The 23,217-nt window shown below is 41.6% G+C and overlaps 1 protein-coding gene across 1 annotated transcript; it reads right to left on the bottom strand.

Annotated features, from left to right (window-relative positions):
* Positions 1 to 8,787: 8,787 nt before the first annotated feature.
* On the bottom strand, positions 8,788 to 21,459 carry LOC141982710 (integumentary mucin A.1-like). The gene is made up of 4 exons (XM_074945053.1): positions 21,261 to 21,459; positions 12,533 to 12,613; positions 9,800 to 9,946; positions 8,788 to 8,825 (listed from the first exon to the last, which is right to left on the bottom strand). The coding sequence occupies exons 1-4, from the start codon at positions 21,457 to 21,459 to the stop codon at positions 8,788 to 8,790; spliced, it is 465 nt and encodes a 154-aa protein (XP_074801154.1).
* Between the last annotated feature and the right edge of the window lie 1,758 nt (positions 21,460 to 23,217).

Below are 23,217 nucleotides of genomic sequence, written 5' to 3' on the forward strand. Positions count from 1 at the left end.
TAATGTTCCTAATGTTTCCTATTTCTTTCAAAATTATGTCCCTGATTCTCCACTTTGTTTGTGCTGCATAATAGGGAGTGGTGGCCTCAGAAAGCTGGCTGCCACTCCCTGATTCCTGACTGCTCACACCAGGGGAAGTTAGAACAGCAGAAGGCGTGCTTCAACTTCTGCCTTTGGCACAAGGTAAGCTCACACCACTGAGGGGACCAGACATAGGTGGAGTCCCACTCCACTGGATCCCCATAATAAGAACATCAGAATGGCCACACTGGGTCAGACCAATGGTCCATCTAGTCCAGTATCCTGCCTTCTGACAGTAGCTGGTGCCAGGTGCCAGAACGGGGCAATTATTGAGTGATCCATCCCTTGTCATCCAATCCCCGCTTCTAACGGTCAGACATGTAAGGACACCTTGAGCATGGGGTTGTGTCCCTGACCATCTTGGCTAATACCTACTGATGGACCTATCTTCCATGAACTTAGCTAATTCTTTTTTTAATACAGTTATAGTTTTGGCCTTCACAACATCCCTGGGCAACAAGTTCCACAGGTTGACTGTGCGTTGTGTGAAGATGTACTTCCTTTTGTTTGTTTTAAACCTGCTGCCCATTAATTTCATTGGGTGATCCCTAGTACTTGTGTCATCTGCAGTGGTAAATTACACTTCCACATTCACTTTCTTCACACTATTCATGATTTTATAGACCTCTACCATATCCCTGACCCTTAGTTGTCTCTAAACTGAACAGTCCCAGTTGTCTTAATTGCTCCTCTGATGGAAGGTTTTCCAATGTTTTCCAATGTGCATTACTTTTCATTTATCAGTATTGAATTTTATCTGCCATTTTGTTGCCAAGTCACCCAATTTAGTGAGATCCTATGATGGGGTAGACTAGGCCTTGAGGCCCCCAGCTGTAGGCCTTGCTGTGCCACACCTTGCCCCAGAAAAAGGCAGTGGAGAGGGTCCTCCAAGCTGCGTAGAGAGGTGGCGTAGGATGCAGAAAATCAGAGAGGCTGCAGGGAGCAGCCAATCAGGGTCTAGCAGACTTGTATAAATGGAGCTGCGGGCCCAGAGTGAGTTCAGCCTGCTGGTGGGGACTGGGGGAGCAAGCAATGCTCCTGATTGACTGCAGTAGCTGAAATAGCCAAGGCAGGTTGTTGCTAGCAGGGATAGGGAGCAAAGAAGGTGCTCCTGGCTGGCTGCTGGGACTCGACAAAGATAAGGGCCATGGGGAAGTGGCCCAGGGAAACACAGTTAATTAAAGTGATGTGGCACATAGTGTTAGAGAGCTTATTCCTTCACTCTTCCACTTCCCTGGTCCTTCTCGCATGAACAGAGAGCAACAATACCCCAAGTCCGAAGGTGCAAACAATTCGATGTTTATTGGAGCGAACTTCCAGCAAGCTTAAATACAAGTTCCTTTTTCCTTATTTTCGAATCCCAACTTACTTCCTGTTTGCCCCTAATTTATATAGTAATATTCTTAGCTATACCTTAACCAATCATTCTACTGAAATTTAACTAACCAATCCTAACATATTGTAACATGATTAGCTAACCAATTATATCCCACCACAATAATTAGATTACACCCAGCAAAATTAATTATACAGTAGGCAGAAACAATCACAGAACCAGACAGAGATTATACAGACAAACAATAGCAAAGTGGGAACTATAATGACAAAACAATACAGAAGTGAGGATTTCACATCCCAGCTATTGATAAGTGAGTTCTTGCCAGACAGGATGCTATCAAACTACGTTTCCTTTTACATTTTCTAGGCACTTCCCTTTCTCTGGAGGTGATAGGAATACAATCCTGTCCTGATAGTGCCTGACAGCCCAATAGCACCTTATTTCAATGTGACTAGTTTGGAATGTGAGGATGTGACTGTTCGCTTCCTAGCTTATGGCTGCCTCTGCTGCTTAGCCAAAGGCCTTAGCCTAAGAACAGGGCCTCAAACACTCACAGTAAGAGAAGGCCCTTACACCAGCAGACAGTGATTTTGATTCTTTCTTTTATACCTCTAGAACTAGCCAAGTGATAAGAATACCCCTAAATTCTTAAAGTACAGGCCTTTGCAGACAGGCCTGAATATCTATATCCTAACACATAGTTGCTACTTAGATGCTTCCTGGGTTGGGGCTCAAAGTAGTGAGTGGGCCTGGGTCCCCTCCAACAGCCATTGGGGAAGTGGCTGTGACCTGACAGAAGGGAGTTTAGATAAGCCCAGGGAAAGGACTGTATATGGAACTGTAAACCCCTTACAAGGGGGTTGAACTGAGACTGACCCAGCTGGAGATCCAGAGTCAGAGGACAAAAGGGCAGATGAAGAGTCACCATGGAGGAAGCCCTGGGGGTGCTGCTCCATCCAAAAGTAGGAACCTTTGCAAGTAAGCTGGCCAACTAGGGTACTGAGATAGGCCCTGTTGGTCAGACTGAGGACTGGAGCCCGGGCTGGGCTACAGAGATGTTGCCAGAGGAAGGGTATTGCAATGGGCCCTGTTGGACTGTGAAGTGACTGAGACAAGGAGGAGCTGCAGGACATTACTGAGGACTTTGAGATAGGCTCGGTTAGACAGCATACCCCGAAAGGAGGTTGTTTTCTTCAGTTCCTCACATGGACTGTGAGAGAGCGGAGGCACCAAAGGCCTGCCTGACAAGTGCAGCAGCCGACAGGGGGCACCATGATTAGAGGAAATTGGAAAAAACTGCAGACACATTGTAGCAGAATGGGGTGCTCGCAAGAGGTGGGTGACATGCTATTACAGATCCCTTTGTAAATCTTTGCAGTGAGTTTTTGTCTTAACTATCTTGACTAATTTTGCATTGTCTGAAAACTTTGCCACTTCACTATTTACCCCCTTTTCCTAGATCATTTATGAATATGTTGAACAGCACTGGTCCCAGTGGAGATCCTTGGGTTACCCTGCTATTTATCTCTTTCCTTTGTGAAAACTGACCATTTATTCCTACCCTTTGTTTCCTATCTTTTAACCAGTTACTTACTTATTTATTACTTATACTTATTATTTTGTTGGTCTTTTGACTGACAGTCAACATTCAGTTGCCAGTTTGATTACTTGAGTTGTGGTTTTCCACTTAACAGGGTGAACCACTTGAAGGTTATCATCTTCCATCCAACTTCCCATCAGGCAGATTATGGACACCATACCCCAACAATGCCTGAAATTGCAGAAACCACATGCAGCCACCTCATGTCTCTGGATCCAGCCAGGGAATGGCAAAGTGTCTGGACCTCATTCACTGTTCCAAACAAGCACGTTATCAGTGACCCAATTAGATGCCCTCCAGGTTTCAATCTGCTGTGCAGACTTTGGGCCATACTGAACCACATCCAAACAAACCATAGAAGCTGCAGCTACTTGATGTAATCTGGAAAATCAAAGACTCCCCTTCATGAGACTGCAGTGAGAACATGAAAAACAGCTAACACAGTGCCCCAAAGAGGGATGATGAAGTGGGTGATATCCACAATGTCACAGAGGAGGCCTTGAAATGGCTTATGGACCTATAACTCGGTTTGAAGCCTAAAGCCTGAAAAACTGAAAGGAAATTTATTTTTAAACTCTCATGACTCTTTGGGTTCTAACTCATTGTGAGCTCTCAGGGTTAGCAATCCCAGAACTCTTTCCCTCCACAGGGCCCTACGTGGAGCCATGGATCAGTGGGAAGTGAGGTAGGCAGCAGAAAGGATGGTTCTTCACGGCCAAGGTCTCCACTTCTGGTTCAAACAAGGTGTAAAGTGGACTTACCTCAATGCTGCTGCTGAGGAGGCCAGCAGGCAGGCATGGGCACAGAAGGGAAGAGTGGGGCCAAGCATGTCTGGGTGGTGTTGCTCTTAGGCCAGTGCCCACGATTCCCTGCTGAAGAGACTCTATCACGGGGGATGGCAGAATGGAAGGAAATCAGGATATACTGTTCAAATAGAGCCAGAAACTTGATTTTTTGTTAAAATTAGTCAGTAGAAATTTTTTTTTTCAAGGTGACTGTCCTTTAAAAATAAATGTAACACGGATGGTAGCGGCTTCTCATCACAAGTAGTTGTCGTACCTGCATTTAGGAAACAACATATCCACGGTACACTAGTTCAGTAGTTCTCAACCAGGGGTACACGTAACCCTGGGGGTACACAGAGGTCTTCCAGGGGGTACATCAACTCATCTAGATATTTGCTAGTGCTTTTTATGTAGCCTGTTGTAAAACTAGGCAAAGTCAGTACACATTAAATTTCATACAATGACTTGTTTATACAGCTCTATATACTATACTCAGAATTGTAAGTACACAATATTCCAATTGATTTATAATTATGGTAAAAATGAGAATAAGCAATTTTTCAGTACTTGTCTGCTGTAACACTTCTGTATTTTTGTGTCTCATTTTGTAAGCAAGTAGTTTTTAAGTGAGGTGAAACTTGGGGGTACGCAAGACAAATCAGACTCCTGAAAGGGGTACAGTAGTCTGGAAAGGTTGAGAGCCACTGCTCTAGTTGGTGCTGTACTTCTGCAACAGTACATTTAAAAAGAAAAAAACTCCTTTTAATGGTCCTGCTAATTATAAGATTTGGACAACACTTTTTCTTGTCTACGTACCAGACTTCCCCTCTGTGTTTAGAATTCAAGCCAGTTCTCATTCACTTACCTGATCAAAAGCTGACCAAGGGCACTAGCATTAAAAGAGGGATTTCAGTTGGTGAATTTCACAACAGCCTTAATTATTTGTCTCTTTTCTGATCAGTGGCAGATGCTGGTGGGGAGGAGCAAATCTACATGGCATACCCTTTGGTTATTATCCATGTATTCAGCAGCTCAGATATTCCATCGGTGGCAGATGTAGATGCTGGGAAGGTTTTGTGGTAGAGCAAACCTACAGGGTGCATGGGCTAACTGAGCAGGCTCAGAAGTGCTAGATGGTCCTATAGAAGCTACTGCTATAGAAGAAAGAATCCGGCTCCAAAATCTGTACCTTTTTCTTGCTTCTAATTGGTGTGTGGGGTAGAAAGAACCAGCCAGGTCAAGAAAACTTCCATATCCCTGATGGTTTTCGGGGAGAGAGGCAGACTGCCTTAAACTTGGGAGGTGAAGAAAGGCAGAGTCAATAAGGACTGAGGTAGGGATTTGAGGGAAATCTCCTTGTGCTTGTTTTCTGCTGTGAGCTCCCATGAAAAATTTATTTAGTTTTGTTTTTTAAACCTTTAAGTGAATTTGCTGTTGGTGAACAATACTGGATTGGTTTCAGAGTAACAGCCGTGTTAGTCTGTATTCGTAAAAAGAAAAAAGAAAAGGAGTACTTGTGGCACCTTAGAGACTAACCAGTTTATTTGAGCATGAGCTTTCGTGAGCTACAGCTCGCTTCATCGGATGCATAGCATATCGTGGAAACTGCAGAAGACATTATATACACACAGAGACCATGAAACAAAACTTCCTCCCACCCCACTCTCCTGCTGGTAACAGCTCATCTAAAGTGATGGCCCTCCTTGATGATCACTTTAGATAAGCTGTTACCAGCAGGACAGTGGGGTGGGAGGAAGTTTTGTTTCATGGTCTCTGTGTGTATATAATGTCTTCTGCAGTTTCCACGATATGCTATGCATCCGATGAAGCGAGCTGTAGCTCACGAAAGCTCATGCTCAAATAAACTGGTTAGTCTCTAAGGTGCCACAAGTCCTCCTTTTCTTTTTTCTTTTTACGAATACTGGATTGAACGCTCTGGACATTAAAGACCTCTGTTTATCCATATCAGTTTTGCCACTCCAGGTCAGGTCCATCTAACTGTGTATCCTGCCTATGGCAGTAGCCAGATTAGGTAGCAGCAGTGCAAGCTTCCCACATAAACCATCCCGGCTCAGGTATTTCAGCCTTGCCCTGGAGTCGGGATGACAGGGGAAGTCAGGTTTCATGCTACATTCAGGCCTTAGGCTGATCTATATTTAAAAGTTGTATTGGTATAACTGTCAGGGTTTTTTAACCAAAGTAGTTCTTCTAGTATAAACCCTCATATAGATGCAGTTATACTGCTATAAATGTGCCTTGTACCACTATGGGTTATTCTGGCTCAGAGACCTATGAGCACTTAGATTAGGGTTGCCAGTTTTCTATTCACACAAAACCAAACACCCCTGTTCTTTCCTCTGCTCTCCCCCCTCTCCGAGACCCACCCCCTGCTCGCTCCATCCCCCATTCCTCCATTGCTCACTCTTCCCCACCCTCATTCACTTTCACCTGGCTTGGGCAGGGGGTTGGGGTGCGGGAAGAGGTATGGGCTCTGGGCTGGGGTTGCAGGCTCTGGGGTGGGGCTCAGTCCGAGGGGTTCAGAGTGCACGAAGGGGTGTGGGCTCTGGCTGGGGGTGTGGGCTCTGGGGTGGGCCATGGATAAAGGGTTTGGGGTGCAGGAGGGGGCTCTGGGCTGGGCCAGGGGGTTGAGGTGTGGGGAGGAGTGAGGACTCCAAGTGGGGGTGGGGCCGGGGATGAGGGGTTTGGAGTGCAGGAAGGGGCTCCAGGCTGGGGCAGTGATAATCAATCCCCACACAAACACCACTGTTTTTAATTCCTGGGGGAGCTGCAGTAATTCTTCCTCATGGAGCAGAATATACTCCCTGAAGAGATTACATGTAGCTGCAATATTTGTCAAAGGTATCATTTCCTTCTTTGTCTTCTCACTTCCATTCCCAGTAAGGTGCAGACAATAGTCACATTATATAGAACAGTTCACTTTCCTTTTTGCCTTACAAAGTTTTCTATATCGGGTTTGGGGTGGAGGGAATTTGTCCCCATCCCTTCAATTCAGTCCCTACCCCCAGCTTCTCTCATACACAGATGAACTACTCCTAAATTCTTGTCCGTGGTTTTGTTGAAGGCGGTTTGGTGAAACTATCCCCTTGTGGTTCAGATCTCTAATTTTTGCTCTGTCTACTCTAGATAGTATTATGATGCGGATGGCATGAGAACCTATCTAACCATACTAACGTGTGATTCGTTCACTCTCATTTCCTTGGTGGGTGAATTGTAGGGTAGTATTTTTTGTTTTGTCAAGGCTTTGTTTTGAAGGGGGGAGTTGTTTATGTATGAGCTTCTGTGTGTTTATATTAGCACATATACAAAAAGGGGAGATGACTACCTAGGAAGGAGTACTGAGGAAAGGGATCTGGGGGTCAGTGGACCACAAGCTAAATATGAGTCAACAGTGTAACACTGTTGCAAAAAAAGCGAACATCATTCTGGGATGTGTTAGCAGGAGTATTGTAAGCAAGACACGAGAAGTAATTATTCCGCTCTACTCCACAATGATTAGGCCTCAACTGGTGTATTGTGTCCAGTTCTGGGCACCACATTTCAGGAAGGATGTGAACAAATTGGAGAAAGTCCAGAGAAGAGCGACAAAAATGATTAAAGCTCTCATGAACTATGAGGGAAGATTTTAAAAATTTCTTTTGTTTAGTCTGGAAAAGAGAAGACTAAGGGGAGACTTGATAACAGTTTTGAAGTATGTAAAAGGCTGTTACAAGGAGGAGGGAGAATTTTCTTTTTCTTAACCTCTGAGACTAGGACAAGAAGCAATAGGCTTAGATTGCAACGAGAGGTTTAGGTTGGACATTAGGAAAAACTTCCTAACTGTCAGGGTGACTAAGCACTGGAATAAGATGCAAGACAAATAGCTCAGACATCGGTGAGAGGTTTATTGCAGGAGTGGATGGATGAGATTCTGTGGCCTGCGTTGTGCAGGAGCTCAGACGAGATGATCATAATGGTCCCTTCTGACCTTAATATCTATGAATCTATGAGAATTAGGCCCAGACCTCTAGGAAGTGTGACCATAAATATAAATTATTATTGATGTCTATTGAAGGTAAAGCTATATACGGGGTGACTTCAGTTTTAAATGTGGAAACTGGCAGGCTATTTCTGATCAGGCTGTGTAATTGCATCTGAGAAATGTAAAGCTTAAATTGCCATTTATTTATTTTCTTTATCAACAATCAGTGGGGGGTTTGTATAGGATAAAAGCACAAAGATATGTCTGGTGTCAATAGGGATTAACCATTTTGTCCAAGACACAGCTAGACAGCTGAATTTAAAGGCAGAGGAAATCTGCAATGAGGGTGTGACTGGAAAGATGGATTCCAAGCTCCAGTTCATTACAAACATGGGCCCTGATCAACTCTCAGTCAGTGAAAAGACTTCAGCGGGAAATGGATTGAGCTCATGGCATTTTTTCCATGACAGGAATCCTTTGCAAGTGCATATCATGAAATCAAATCCAAGTGACATAGAATTATCTGATTAGTTCATCAGTTCTCTTCATCTAAACAAGGTTTGTTTGAGCACATCTAGTGCTCATGAAAAGTTCTAGCCTGAAAGCCCTAACTAACATCTCCAGCAGCATGGGTAGTAGCACTGCATACTTGTCCACATTGCCCTGTCCAGGTGCTTTAACCATGATGTGGAGGAAGTACCTGCAGGCGTGAGGAGGTAGTTCAGTCTCCTTGGTCCATTGAGTCCTTGTGTCTCTGTTAAGACAGCCAACAAATGTATCAATCAATGCCATATGTGATGGGTTAGCCATGTGGATACTTGTCCATTTGGAAATAGACTATGATCATGTAGGCCCCAGAAAAGTCTTTAGTTGGTAACTTTAATTCATACCCAACTTGCGCTAGTATCATCTCTTGGTAATGTTTTAATCTGTAGTATTTGTATTGACAATAGGATGATGTATTTTTCTCCAGAACTGTCAGTAATTGGTTTCTCTTGGGAAGTCAGAGAGAGAAATATCCACTTTCCAGGAAAGGGCAACCTATTTAGAGCACAAAAATACCAAAGAAGCATCCAGCAATTTTTGTTTTGCTGCTTTTATTGTTTCAAGCAGGTACATGATACTAAAGTATAGAAAAAAGACTGCAGTGGTAAACTATGTCATTGTAAAGAAAAAACAGAGGGATCAGAAATGACCTGCATGGAAATCAGCATCATTACAGCTTGCATACATTGTACAGATGAGTGCACTTTGTCATTGTCATAATGAAGAACTCCACTGTGAGAGACACGTTTCTAGAGAAGATCCATTTTATAGTTGACATTCTGGGTGGAGAAGGAAAAAAATGAAATGACTACTGCCCAGTGCATTTCCTATCTCAAACAATTTCAGCAACACCCATTTCACAAACACTGACATCATTCTGAAAGTTAGGACTATGTTTAATTTTCCCCTGTCATCAATAGAGGAAACAAATTAGTAACTGAACTCTAAATGTTTTCACATAAAGGGGTGCCAGATGGTGTTGAATAGGAAGGAAATGAAAAAATAAATGAGAGGGATAAACTGAAAACCAGTTTAAACAAGATTCTCCTCAACCTCCCAAATCCTCTCAGTTTTTCCTCTGTTTCCTCCTCTTCTTTCAATGTATCTATTAATTGTAGATGACCAATCTCTCTAAGGCAGTCACATTTGTAATCTTCCATTTATCTTTGAAATCTACTGATTTACTAAAATGTCATTTCTGCTTCACCGTGTGGCTTCTGTACACACTAGCATGTAAGAATGCATTTAGTTATATGGTTGCATTCACAAGATGGTAACGTCACCATGCAGAAGACGGCACCAATCCCTACCTTAGCATGACATTTAACTGATCACAGGACTCCTCCTAAAAGTTGCTGCATTGACTTTAATGGAAGGGGAAGATGCTCAACACCTTGCAGAACTGGGATTTATACAAATAAAAGTCTGTCTGCCAGCACTGAAAAAACTGACATCCTTCACACACTTACCTTCTACTGGAACTGGTTTGAAACACCAGGGGCTATCTGGAGCATCTGAATTAAAGCAGCATTGTCTTGCACTACATTCAATTTCAGTGATGCCTGGATACCCACAGTTTTCTCTTGCTTTTGGTTGCACATCACATTCACCTGGAGCTATTTAAAACGAAGTACAAGGTAAACAGCCTAACATATTTTTCATTAAATCATTATGCATCCGTTATTTAAGGGATTCAAAATTGCACCGGCCTGTAAATGACACTTTCAGCCACATCAAGCACTTTCGTAAACCTAAACAATTTATTACCTTAAACTATAAATAGACCCAGCTCAAAACAGTCCCTCAGCATGGGACCAAGCAGTGAAATGGGTTCTTTCCTTAGACTTATATTGCAGAAGAAATATGTTCAAATTCACAATTTAAATGAGTCTAGTGTCCTGAGACTGCTGAATATTTGCTCTTACCACTATAGGGTGACCAGATGTCCCAATTTTATAGGGACAGTCCTGATATTTGAGGCTTTTTCTTATATAGGTGCCAAGTACCCCCCACCCTCTGTCCTGATTTTTCACACTTGCTATCTGGTCATCCTATACCACTATGAGACCACTAGACAGCTTCGTATGATTGGCATTCTTTCTCCAAAAGAAGCCTCCCTCCAGCACAGTAACAGTGAGCATTACTGTACAGTAGTTTTACTTCACTACAAAAATTATACAACTACTGGTAGTACAAAGTTGTAATTGTAAAATACTAAGAGCCAAATTCCAGCTATGTCAGTAGTACCCCAGGCAAGTACCCCAGAGATGAATTTGTCCCTAATTTTGTAGCTACTGTAAATTGAAAGAAGCTGCACTGAAATCAATGGAGTTACATTTGTGTAAAATCCCAATGAAAAGCGAGAGCAGACTGGCAAAAATCAAAGTAGAAATGCAAAAGTGGGAACTGGTTTACTATATCGAGTACTTTGCTTAAATCATCTAATACCACAGATGTGAAAACTAGTCCTTTTTATTTTTTGTTTATTTGAAATTGTTTTCTTGCTACTTTACTTATTGGGAGTGGCGTGTTTTCCAAACTTCAGGTCTGGAATACCTAGACTCTCTGGAGATTTGACTTGACACGATTCTCTTACCCTTTCTAGACAGTAAATTCCATGTAGCAGGACTCTTGTCTTTGTTCATGCTTTGTAAAGCACGGTGTACATGTATGGTGCTATGTAAGTACTTAAGACACACTCACAACCTGGTTTTGAGGAGCAGGCCCTTTTCGAAAGCTGGGAGGGGAGTCCATCCGAGTTCATGGGAACAAATAGGCACAACCTGGTTCTGCAGCTCCTAAGGCCTGATCTTGCCGATTTGAAGTCAATGAAATTTTCCATTTACTTTAATGGGAGCATGATCGGGACCTTAGGAAAAGCTTTTTGAGGGTTGCATAATAAGGATTTTGCAGTGCTGCGTCTTACAAATTTGTGTATTAAAATTCCTTCTTATTTTTAACAATATAAATATAACTAAAAATCTGAAGTATGTACATTATATATGCTGGTTTATATACAGTACTTTAGAATGCATTTAACTTAGTCCATTTTCATGGTCCAGTCAGTCTAGCATGAAGTCCTCTAGGGGCCTCGCTGTTGCTAGCCTATATTCATGGAAGGCTTTCGGATGATATGGGGATGGGCAGCAGTATAAAATTCTAAGATAGGCAGATAGGAGAAGCAGATAGCTCCCCTATAATAGAACAACGTTTGGATTCCAGCATTTGGATTGCTGGAAGCTTAAAGCCAAAACAAGAACTGTTTATAAATTTGTAAAATTGTGAAGTAATTCCCAATAAGATTTGCAAAACCTTAATTCTGGTTCTAAAGTAACTGAATTTTTTTCTTTAGATAATATTAACTCCATAGAAAAATAAGATCCTACATAGGAGTATGTAAAACATGCTTCACCTTATCAAAAATGACTTTTGCTCTGTTGCATATTGTGTATTCTCTTTTGCGAGCAGCTGCCCAAGCATGCACATGCAAAGGGCCCAAAGACTACATTTTGTATATTTTGGGGACAAAGATGTCATCTTTTTATCATATAGATCTGTTCTGTAAGCAGTGCTATCAAACATTTCTGCAAAAGGACTCTCACAAATACAAAAACATGAGCTAAGCTCTTGAAAGAATTGCTATATGCTGCTAATACACTAGGTAGTGCGCCTTGCCACAAGACTGTATTATGTCTAATTCCTCCAGGTCTATTTTTCCCATCTCTGGGATAATTTTTTTCCCTGGACACGAACAGCTTCCAATGAAGTCAGTAGAATTATGCACAAACATCCAGATCAAAACTGGGCCCTATGTGGACAAATCTCTCCAGGAAAAAAAACACTATTGTTAGAAGAACAGACCCACATCTAGTCATCTCTGTATGACAGAAAGAAACATAATGTATTAGACCTCAAACATCTTTGCTCTCTCCTTCCCACTCATGCCAAGAAAAAAATATTAGAGGGGTCCTAATTTTTATTCTTTCCCATTTGGAATCATTATGAAGCTAAAGTACATTAAATTTTACATCTCAACATAACAGAGCAATCAACATAATAGTTTCTTAATATTTAACATTACTGAAATTATAAAGTAAGATCCTTGGGAAATACCTTATTTAACAATACTCAAAATTAGTGTTGATTAATTTCAGGTGGTTTGAGCTTATGCCCTGAACATGATATTTTAAACATGCTCTTACGCAGCAAGGCATTGCTGAGCCCCACAATGAGGGAAATGGTCAGTAACCAGAACACCTTATTTTCCATTGCAGTTTTCAGTGTTCAGTCTTTAAGAAGAATGTGAGTCTACAGATGAAAATGTCCTTAGAGGGTTTTGTTTTATAGCAGTTTTGTTTGATCAAATAGTTTCAAATAACATTTACCTAAGGAGACATTTTTGGCAGTTCTCTCCATTTATCTTTTTTTGATTAAAACATTTCCCAGCCCATACAATGTCCAGTGAAGTAATAAGTATTTGAAAGTGGGAAAATGCTGGTGTAGATTTAAAGCTTATGTGGCAATCTGCTTTTACATTCCGTACTGTCAACCTAACCTTATCAGAAGGAAGTTGAAACTCTATCATGGGTGCGTTCAGTATCAATTATTTTTAATATTAAAAAAGTGATATTTTGGCAAGCCACCAGGAAGCAGATTTTTAAAAGGACATAAGTGTTGCTGTGCTCAGCGTTGCAATACTTAATAGATTTAGGAGCATAAAGACCATTTGCAAGAGTGATTTAGGCTCCTAAGAGCCTAAATCCCATCAATTGTCAATGGGATTTTGGCACCTAGGAGCCTAAATCAGTTAGGTGTTACAATGCTGGGTGCTGCAACTCTTAAATATCTGGGCCTCAGTGCCCATATGTCTGAGACACTAGTTCTATTCTATATGGCTTCTTATATCACCTCATCACTGTAGTATATGAGCACTTTCTGGTAGTGCATAATTCAGGGTAAAAAAGGGGAAAAAAACTGAAAAGCAGACAAAAGTTATGTAGGATTTTTAGCAGTTTTCTCACTTCTGAACTAAGGCCTCAGTTTAGTAAGGTACTTAAGCACATGACTGACTTCAATCATATGGTAGTTCCCGTGTATAACAGACTACCTGTCTGTAGCACTTCGGGCTCCTGCTATACATATAAAGAAGGCTGGAGGAGAAGCAGAGCTGCACTTCCCTCCTCCACACAGTAAAAATAAAACCTTACAATAAAACATCTGAAAGAAGAAGCAGTTTCTGAACAGTTTGTTCGTTCTTTTATTTCCAGATAATTATCTCTCAAGGCTTATCTAAATGGCATAAATCCAGGCCTTAGTCTTTAAAATGTCACACTATTGATAACTGCAGATGCTACATAATCCAGAAGGACTGATAAAGGCTCAGCTAAGGCCCAGCACTGATGGCTAAGATACAACCTAAGTAACCCTTTTAAAATAATGATTAAGGCTAGGATTTAGTCACGGGTATTTTTAGTAAAAGTCACGGACAGGTCACGGGCAATACACAAAAATTCATGGCCCCTGACCTGTCCATGACTTGTACTAAAAATACCCATGATTAAATCTTGGGGGAGGGGAGTGCTGGGGAGACAAGGGGGGGTGTCACTGCTGAGGGGAGCTGTCCGGGAGGGATGGGGGAGCCGCTGCTGGGAGGTCGCCTGGGGCCAGCAGTACCAGCTGCCGGGGCCACGGACTGCAGCTACTCTGGCCGGCCGGAGACCACTGCCTGGGGGCTGGACCAGTGGCTGGTGGGGCTGTCCTGGAGGCCACCTCCAGAGCCAGCTGCTTGGGCAGCCGTGGGGTCAGACACACTGTCTGCTGCAGAAGTCACAGAAAGTCATGGAATTCCTGACTTTTGCGACCTCTGTGACAGACACAGAGCCCTAATAATGATCAATAACATCACTGTAACAGTGAAGTGTTTGGGGCAACTGAGGAACAGAATTTAAGTGACTCACTTATGATTATGTGGGAAATCTGGGGCAGAGCTGGGGACAGAACCCGTGATGGATTCATACCTTATCCGTTGGACCACATTGCCTCTCATAAAGTTTTTCAAATCTCACCTTTTAGGCTAAGTGCAAAATAAGATTAAAGTGCTTACCCACCTTTTGTAAAGCGCTCTGAGATCTACAGATGATAAAGCAGTGTGTAAATGCAAAGAATTAATATTAGCTATATATATCAGATGTAAGAAGACAAATCAGAAACAGATGACTTGCTTGAGAAAAACTGTGGCCAGGTAGATTAAGTATTTGGAATAAAGCAGAATGAGCCCTGATGCTTAGGGTATGTCTACACAGCAAAGAAATACCCACAGCGGGCCCATATCAGCTGACTCGAGGTCACAGGGTCAGGCTGCAGTCATGTTTCGTTGTCGTATAGACTTCTGGGCTCGGGCTGGAGGCATGTGAATAAGTGGTAAGGTGAAATTAATGATAAAAAACATAGTAAAGTGTTCTTTTGCATTTAAATTTTCTGAATTTGCTGCAGCTTCTTTTCTTCCACCCAGCAGGAAGGAAACTAGGAAAAGAAGTATTGGGCAAATATGTATTCCTCTGTAGGAACTAATGCTGATGGTTGCCTGGTTACTAATGGCTAGAAAAGCCAGAACAGCAGTGATCTGTTTAAGGCACAGGTGCAGCTCATTACCAAATGGGTAATCATCTGAGGCACAGGAAGCAAATTAAAAACAACCTTGAGAGGTCAGAGAAGCTCTAAAAAAGAGTCCTAAAGTGAGAGGCTGGTTATAGTGTTTTGGAGTAAGATCTTTGACTTTATTTAAGGCGATCGTGGGCCAGAAAATAAGAATTCCATTTCTTGAAAAATCTTGAGGTTTTAACATTTGATTTCATTCTGTATCAGAACAAAAACTAGTCTCTTAAAATGTTTCTCTAATAGTCCAGTGGTTAGGGGATTCACCTGGGATGTGGACGATCCGGGTTCAAGTCCTGTCTATTATTTGTATTGTACAAGTGCATAAGAGTTCCAGGCCCCATTGTGTTAGGCCAGTGGTGTAGCTAGGGCAGGAAAACTGGGTGGGCAGGCAATGATGGGGGGCCTGTCTCCCCCCATCCTTCCAGTCAGCCCTCACCACTCAGCAGGCACCAGAAGATGAGGCTGCGGGGCACTCCTGGGGGGCCCTGCTGGGGCTCAAGATCCATCCTGGCTTAGGGTCTGTCCGCCCGGCTGGTCACGTCCCTCTCCTGCCAGTGCCGTGTGCTGCTGCTCCGGCCCTAGCGCCAGCCGTGCCCAGACCCACCCCCATGAAGCACACCCTCCGCCTGGAAAGACTCACCCCATCCCAGCCTGTGGATTTGGGGAGCTCTGGTCCTGATTTGTGTGGGCCCGGATGCTAAGTGGGTGGGCCCCGGCCCAGCTGTGGCTATGCCCCTGTGCTACGCACTGTACAAACCTAGAACAAAAGACAGTCCCTGCCCCAAAAAGCTTAGAACTGACGTATAAGAGACAAGAGATGGATGCAGACTGACAGGAAACAATGAGACAATATTGGTCAGCATGATAGACAGTGGTCTCAGCACACCAACAGCCTAACCATTGTCAAGTTTCTTGTAGTTATATCAAAGGAGAATTTTAAGGAGGGATTTGAAGGAGAAAAATTATTTGGCTTTGCAGACATTTACCGGGAGCTCCTCCCAAGTGTGAGATGCTGCACAGGAGAACGCACAAAGGTGCATTAGATGGAGTCTGGTATCATGGGCTGATCAGAGGTGTGAGTTGCCCTTTGAATACTGAATGAGAGATGATAGGTCATGAAAGGCCTAGAAAATGAAGATAAGTAACTTATGTTTGATATGACCATGAAGAGAGAGCCAGCAGAGGGATGTGAAGAGAGGCCATGGTCAACACAGTGGGCTAGGAAAATTAACTCTGCAGCAGTATTCTGAATGGTTGTGAGTGGGGCAAGATTGCATTTGTCCTGGCCAGAGAAAAGGATATTGTAGTATTGAGATACAAGGTGAGAGCCTGGACAAGAGTTTTAGTTTAAGAAAAGGGTAGGATCAGAGACATGATACGGAAATAATTGGCAAGACTTAAGGCTCATCTACACAGAGAAGTTAGTGCAGAATAAACTAAAGTGTGACTAGCTATTCCACACGAACTCTCCATGTGACACTCTTATTCCACATTAGAAGTGTCTTTGTGTGGTTTAGCTGAGTCTGCAAAGTCCCTGGTGAGTTCTAGAGAAAGGTCTGAGTAAAAGATGATGCCCAGGTCACAGTCCTGAATGACAGGCAAAATGATGGTATTGTCCACAGTGATCGAGGTAGAAGTAGTGGAGAGAGTTTCGGGGTGTGGGAAGATTAAGAGTTCTGTTTTAGCCATCTTGCGCTTGAGCTGACACACAGCTGTGAGGAGATGTCAGAGAGATGGGTTGAGATTTTAGTTTGGACAGAAGGAGTTGGGTCTGCAGCAGAGAGGTAGATTTGAGTCATCTGCATAGAGCTGAATTAGTATTTGCGGATGCAGTTACCCAGAGATCACAAGTAGAGGGTGAAGAACTACCTAAATAAGTGGTTTGATTTTTTTATCATCATCATTATTATTATTTTATTTTAAAGAGGGCTGAACATCCACAGCTCACACTGGTTTGTGGATATTCAGTACTTTTATAACCAGGTTGCTTATTAAGTGCCCTGAATATGGATTAGGTGTCTGACCTTAGGCACCATAGTTTGAAAATTTTGGCTTAAATGACACTTACGTTTTTAAGCCTGTTGCCTGCAGATAATACTATCCTCACAGTATAGAAGAGAGTCATTCAGACTGTCACAAAAACTGTAATAAGTCACCAGGACCAGACGGTATTCACCCAAAAGTTCTGAAGACTTCAGATGTGAAACTGCAGAACTACTACTTGTAATATGTTTCAGAGTGGTAGCCGTGTTAGTCTGTATCAGCAAAAAGAACGAGGAGGACTTGTGGCACCTTAGAGACTAACAAATTTATTTGGGCATAAGCTTTTGTGAGCTATAGCTCACTTCATCGGATACATGCAATGGAAAATACAGTAGGAAGATACATATACGCAGAGAACATGAAAAAACCATACCAACTGCAAGAAGACTAATCAATTAAGGTGGGCTATTATCAGAAGGAGAAAAAAAACTTTTGTAGTGATAATCAGGATGGCCCACGAAAAAGAATAAATGGACACAAATCAGACATCAAGAATTATAATGTTCAGAAACCAGTCGGAGAACACGTCAACCTCCCTGATCATTCAATTACAGACCTAAAAGTCGCAATACTCCAATAAAAAAACTTCAAAAACAGACTCCAACAAGAAACTCCAGAATTGGAATTAATTTGCCACTGGACACCATTAACTTAGGCTTGAATAAAGACTGGGAGTGGATGGGTCATTACACAAGTAAAAACTATTTCCCCATGCTAATTTTTCCCCTACTGTTACTCACACCTTCTTGTCAACTGTTGGAAATGGGCCATCCTGATTATCACTACAAAAGTTTTTTTTCTCCTGCTGATAATAGCCCACCTTAATTGATTAGTCTTGTTGCAGTTGGTATGGCAACACCCATTTTTTCATGTTCTCTGTGTATATATATCTTCCTACTGTATTTTCCACTGCTTGCGTCCGATGAAGTGGGTTTTAGCCCATGAAAACTTATGCCCAAATAAATGTGTTAGTCTCTAAGGTGCCACAAGTACTCCTCGTTCTTTTTCCTTGTAGTATGTAACCAATCACTTAAATCAGCTTCTGTACCAGATGACTGGAGGATAGCTAATGTGACACCAATTTCTATAAAAGCCTCCAGAGGTGATCCCAGCAGTTACAGGCTAGTAAGCCGAACTTTAGCACCAGGCACATTAGTTGAAACCATAGTAAAGAACAGAATTATCAGAACATAGATGAGCATGACTTATTAGGGAAGAGTCAATACGGCTTCTGTAAACAGAAACCATGCCTCACCAATCTATTAGAATTCTTTAAGAGGGTCAACAAATGTGGGCAAGGTGATCCAGTGGATATAGTCTACTTGGACTGTCAGAAAGCCTTTGACAAGGTTCCTCACCAAAGACTTTTAAGCAAACTAAGCAGTCATGGGAAGAGAGGCCAGGTTCTTTCATAAATCAGTAACTGGTTAAAAGACAGGAAACAAAGGGTAGGATTAAGTGGTCAGTTTTCAGAATGGAGAGAGGTAAACAGTGGTGTCCCTCAGGGATCTGTACTGGGACCAGTGTTCAACATACTCATAAATGATCTGGAAAAAAAGAGTAAACACAGTGAAATGGCAAATTTTGCAGATGATACAAAATTACTCAAGATAGTTAAGTGCAAAACAGACTGTGAAGAGTTACAAAGGGATCTCACAAAACTAGGTGACTGGGCAACAAAATGGCATATGAAATTCAATGTTGATAAATGAAAAGTAATGAACATTGGAAAACATAAACTGAATTATATATGCAAAATGATGGAGTATAAATTAGCTTTTACCACTCAAGAAAGAGATCTTGGCGTATTCGTTGATAGTTCAATGAAAACATCCACTCAATGTGCCTTAGCAGTTCAAGAAAGCGAACAGAATGTTAGGAACCATTAGAAACGTGATAGATAATATGACAGAAAATATCATAATGCCACTATATAAATCCATGGTACTCCCACACCTGGAATACTGCATGCAATTATGGTCACCCCATCTCAAAAAAGATAAATTAGAAATGGAAAAGATACAGAGAAGGGCAACAAAATGTAACAGCTTCCATATGTGGAGAAATTAAAAAGAGTGGGATTGTTCGTCTTGGAAATTAAATGACTAAGGGGGGATAGGGTAGAGTTTTATGAAATCATGAATGATATGGAGAAAGTTTATAAAGAAGTGTTACTTACCCCGTCACCTAAACACAAGACCCGGGAGTCACCCAATGACATTATTAGGCAGCAGGTTTAAAACAAAGATAAGAAAGTACATCTTCACACAACGCATAGTCAACCTGTGAAACTCGTTGGTGGGGGATGTTGTGAAAGCCAAAACTATAACTGTACTCAAAAAAGAATTAAACAAATCATGAAGAATAGGTCCATCCATGTTTATGAGCCAAGAGGGTCAGAGATGCAACCCCGTGCTCTGGGTATCTCTAAGCCTTTGACTGCTAGATGCTGGGAATTCATGACAGGGGATGGATCACTCAATAATTGCCCTATTCTATTCATTCCCTCTGAAGCACCTGGCACCAGCCACTGTCAGAAGACAGGATGCTGGACTAGATGGATCATTGGTCTGACCCAATGTGGCCGTTCTGATGTTTTTATGTTGGGGGCCCAGTGGAGCTGGGCTCCACCTATGTCTGGTCCCCCCAGTGGTGTGAGCTTAGCATGTGCCAAAGGCAGAAGTTGAAGTAGGCCTTCTGCTGTTCTGACTCCCCCTGGTGTGAGCAGTCAGGAATCAGGGAGTTGCAGCCAGCTTTTGAGGCCACCGCTCCCTATTATGCAGCACAGACAAAGTGTAGAATCAAAGAAATAATTTTGAAAGGAAGAGGAAACATTAGGAATATTAAAAACAAACTGGTATGCAACACACCAGTTATATATTTTATTTGGATTCATTGAAAATGATAAACAGTTGCCCAGTACTAAACCAGTGAAGAGGATTTTGTTTAAAAATGAGTTGGTACCCAACCCCCACCCCTGTCCAGTGATTAACTGTGTCATTGTAAAGTAGTAGAACCAAGACAGGAATGACCTGGAAATCAGAATTATTACAGAGCAAAACCACAAGATTTAAACACATTCCTTCGGCAATGGCTCTATTGACGGAAGTTCCTGGTGTATGTTCTTGGAGTAGATTTTCTTTAATAATCCGAGGGTAAAAAAAAAAAAAAGGAAAACCAGTATTTAAAGGGTCAGATTTTCTCATCAAGTCCAGAGGTCAATGAAAATTATTTTTCTGAATCACAAAGGAGGAAACCTGTGACAAATTGAGAGGTGTACATTAGGCAATTGTTCAGCTCAACAGTCCCCTTCTACACATCCTCAGATGACTGTACAGTTCAGTTGGTCTATGAGAAGGAGTGTGTCAAGATTTTCTTTTTCATTAGGTCTGTTATGTCCAAGAAGTGACTAAGATCAGAGCAGAGGCCCTGATAGTGGAAATTGCATAAAGACTGGGGATGCCACAACTAGAATCTGCCCTTCATGTGGGATTTCTCCTGATGGCTAATGGAGGACACAGGATCCTAGCTGTGGAGGGCCAACAACAGAAGAATAGTACCATATGTACATACAGCAATACGAAACCAATCTATATCATTTATCTGTGTAGGCCCATGCAATAATTATCCTCTATTTTTCAGGTTAATGAAGATAGACACTTCACTACAGCTAGTTGAAAAGATATTCTAACAAAAAACTGCAAACATTTTTATACAACTTTTTTTATTATTATTCCTCTCCCTACCCTCAAGTTCACAACCAGCATTAAAGCTGGTTAAAAAAAATAGTCAAAATATTTTCCAGTGAAAATGTTCATGGAAATGATCTAGATTTTTAATCTAAATTAAAATTAAATTACATTTTCCCATTGATGTAATGGGAGCTGGCTCGTGCCATATGTAAGGCTATCCTCTCCACATAACACAGCATTGGATATTTTGAATTAGGCACATGTAGTCCACTAAAAATGAGATTGGACTAGTACTAGTATGTGGTAGCCAATTAAGGATGAACCACGCTGTGCAGCATGTAATACTGTGGGCGTGAGTGTGTCTGTATAGGAGAGACAGAAAACCAAATAAAGGAAAAACTCATGAAGTTCTGTCAAAAAGGGATTGGCCAGCATCACACAAAGCGTAATGCAGGCCGGGGAGAACACAGGATCACCCTCCACTACCATTAGTTTCAAGCAATGGGATAATTATACACATTTCATAGAGATATGTTACCTTTTTTTATCAGAGGATGGAAACACCAGGGCACACCTGGGTATTCTGAATCAAAACAACATCCCTTAGTTTGGCATTCTTTTTCTGAAATGCCTGAATAACAACAGTTCTTTCTTTCCTTTACATCCACAGCACATTCACCTGTACCTAGATTTTGTGTATTTTTCTGTTTATGATTTTTTCCCAGTACTCTGCTCATTGATAGATAATAATAATCATGATAGATGAACTGTGACCAAAATGCACTTTATAATTTACTTGATTACACCACAGATAAGAGATTTGCCCAATGGCTTAATGTGAGAGCTCCTTCCAGCTATGCTATTATCCAGGTGATACATACAGAGGATGCAAATAGTACTTTTTGTCATTAAGATTCCATCATTTTACTATTCTGCCAGATTCCCCAGAAGTCCACCATGTGAGCTGACAGGAAACAGGCAAAGTTCCATCAGATCCCTGCCTATGTTTCGTCAGGAGTTTGTTGAAACTAATACGTTTTCACAAACGTTGTTTCGACAAATTGGCATTTTCCTAGTAAAACCTGTTTCCCTGGAAAATTCCTGACCAGCTCTAGTCCAAACAAATTATATCTACTCGTTCTCCTTTATCCACTAATTTGTTAACGTCCTGAAAATAATTCTAATAGGTTAGACAAACAATTTTCCTTTACAGGAGTGCTGCTGGTCCTCTCTTTATGCTATCATGTAAGTGTTGTATAATTCTCTATTTTTTTACTTAATGTACCTGGTCCTGAAGTAAGGCTCCTTGATCTGTAGTTCCCAGGCTCACCCTAAGCACCTGTTTGAAAATAGCAACAACATTAGCTACCTTCCAATCTACTAACATAGTAATTCATTTTCATTATCTATTACAGATTTTTGTTAGCAGCTCAGCCAAGTCACCAACCAGTCAAGATGACTTCTTGCTCTTTTATTTTATCCATTTGTTCCAGCATGTCTTACGTTGACACCTCACACTCTAGCACTGCCACATCTTTATTACCACCTGTATAAAGTATCTCAGGGGTAGGTATCTGCCCATCATCCCCTTTTAGAAAGCTGAGGTGTATTTTTTTAGTAACGTCTCTGCAGTGTCCTTTTCCTCCCTAGTAGTTTAATAAACCCTGAAAGGCTTCTTGCTTCTGATAGTCTTTGAGAATTTCTTCGTTTTTGTCTTTATCTTTGGCTATTTGCTTCTCAAATTCCCTCTTGGCCCTTCTGATGTACTATCTGCTTTCCAAAGATACTAATCACCCACTGTTCTCACTGAAGCAAATGGAAAAAAAATCAGGCCATATTTTTTCCACCTACCCTGAATAACAATCAGTCTGTGGAATCAAAGGCAAAAAAATGACAGTTCACAATATAATCAAAACAGTTATTTGGTCATAAGTGTTGCAGGGAAATTAGAAGGGAAATACATATCTGGGGCTCGAGGTACTTGCTGAGGGACAATCAGGAGTTTAGTTCTCCTATTTATACTTGTACCTGCCACAGTAGTAACCAATCAACTAAATTAAAACAGTTTCACTTGGGAGATATTTATTGGCTGTATGGTCTGCTTGCTAAAATTTAGCATGTGATTGTTTTCAAAATGTCAATGACCAGGATATAAAATATATAGCAGTTTGTACACATTTCCCTTCCAAAAAATTGCATTTATAAACTAAGAAGCAGTTTGGTATACATTCTCAAGTGAAAGAGAGAGCAGGTGACACATAGGTCCCTATGATACTGCCAAGTCCACCCACCATCTGTTTCTCAAAGGTGACATAAGTGAGATTTGTTGTGAGTGAAAAAGTTTAACTTAGGATCTGTTGGATTCTGCCTCCCAAAACATGTCTAACACCAGATCTGTTTATTTAAGGCCTACCCTAGATACAAACAGGTGAAGCTACTGCAATGGACCTATCTCTGTGTGGCAGAGTTTCCTTTGAGAGCCCCATCATTAGGTT

The sequence above is a fragment of the Natator depressus genome, chromosome 1, assembly GCF_965152275.1.
Source record: "Natator depressus isolate rNatDep1 chromosome 1, rNatDep2.hap1, whole genome shotgun sequence".
NCBI classification, from domain to species: domain Eukaryota; kingdom Metazoa; phylum Chordata; order Testudines; family Cheloniidae; genus Natator; species Natator depressus.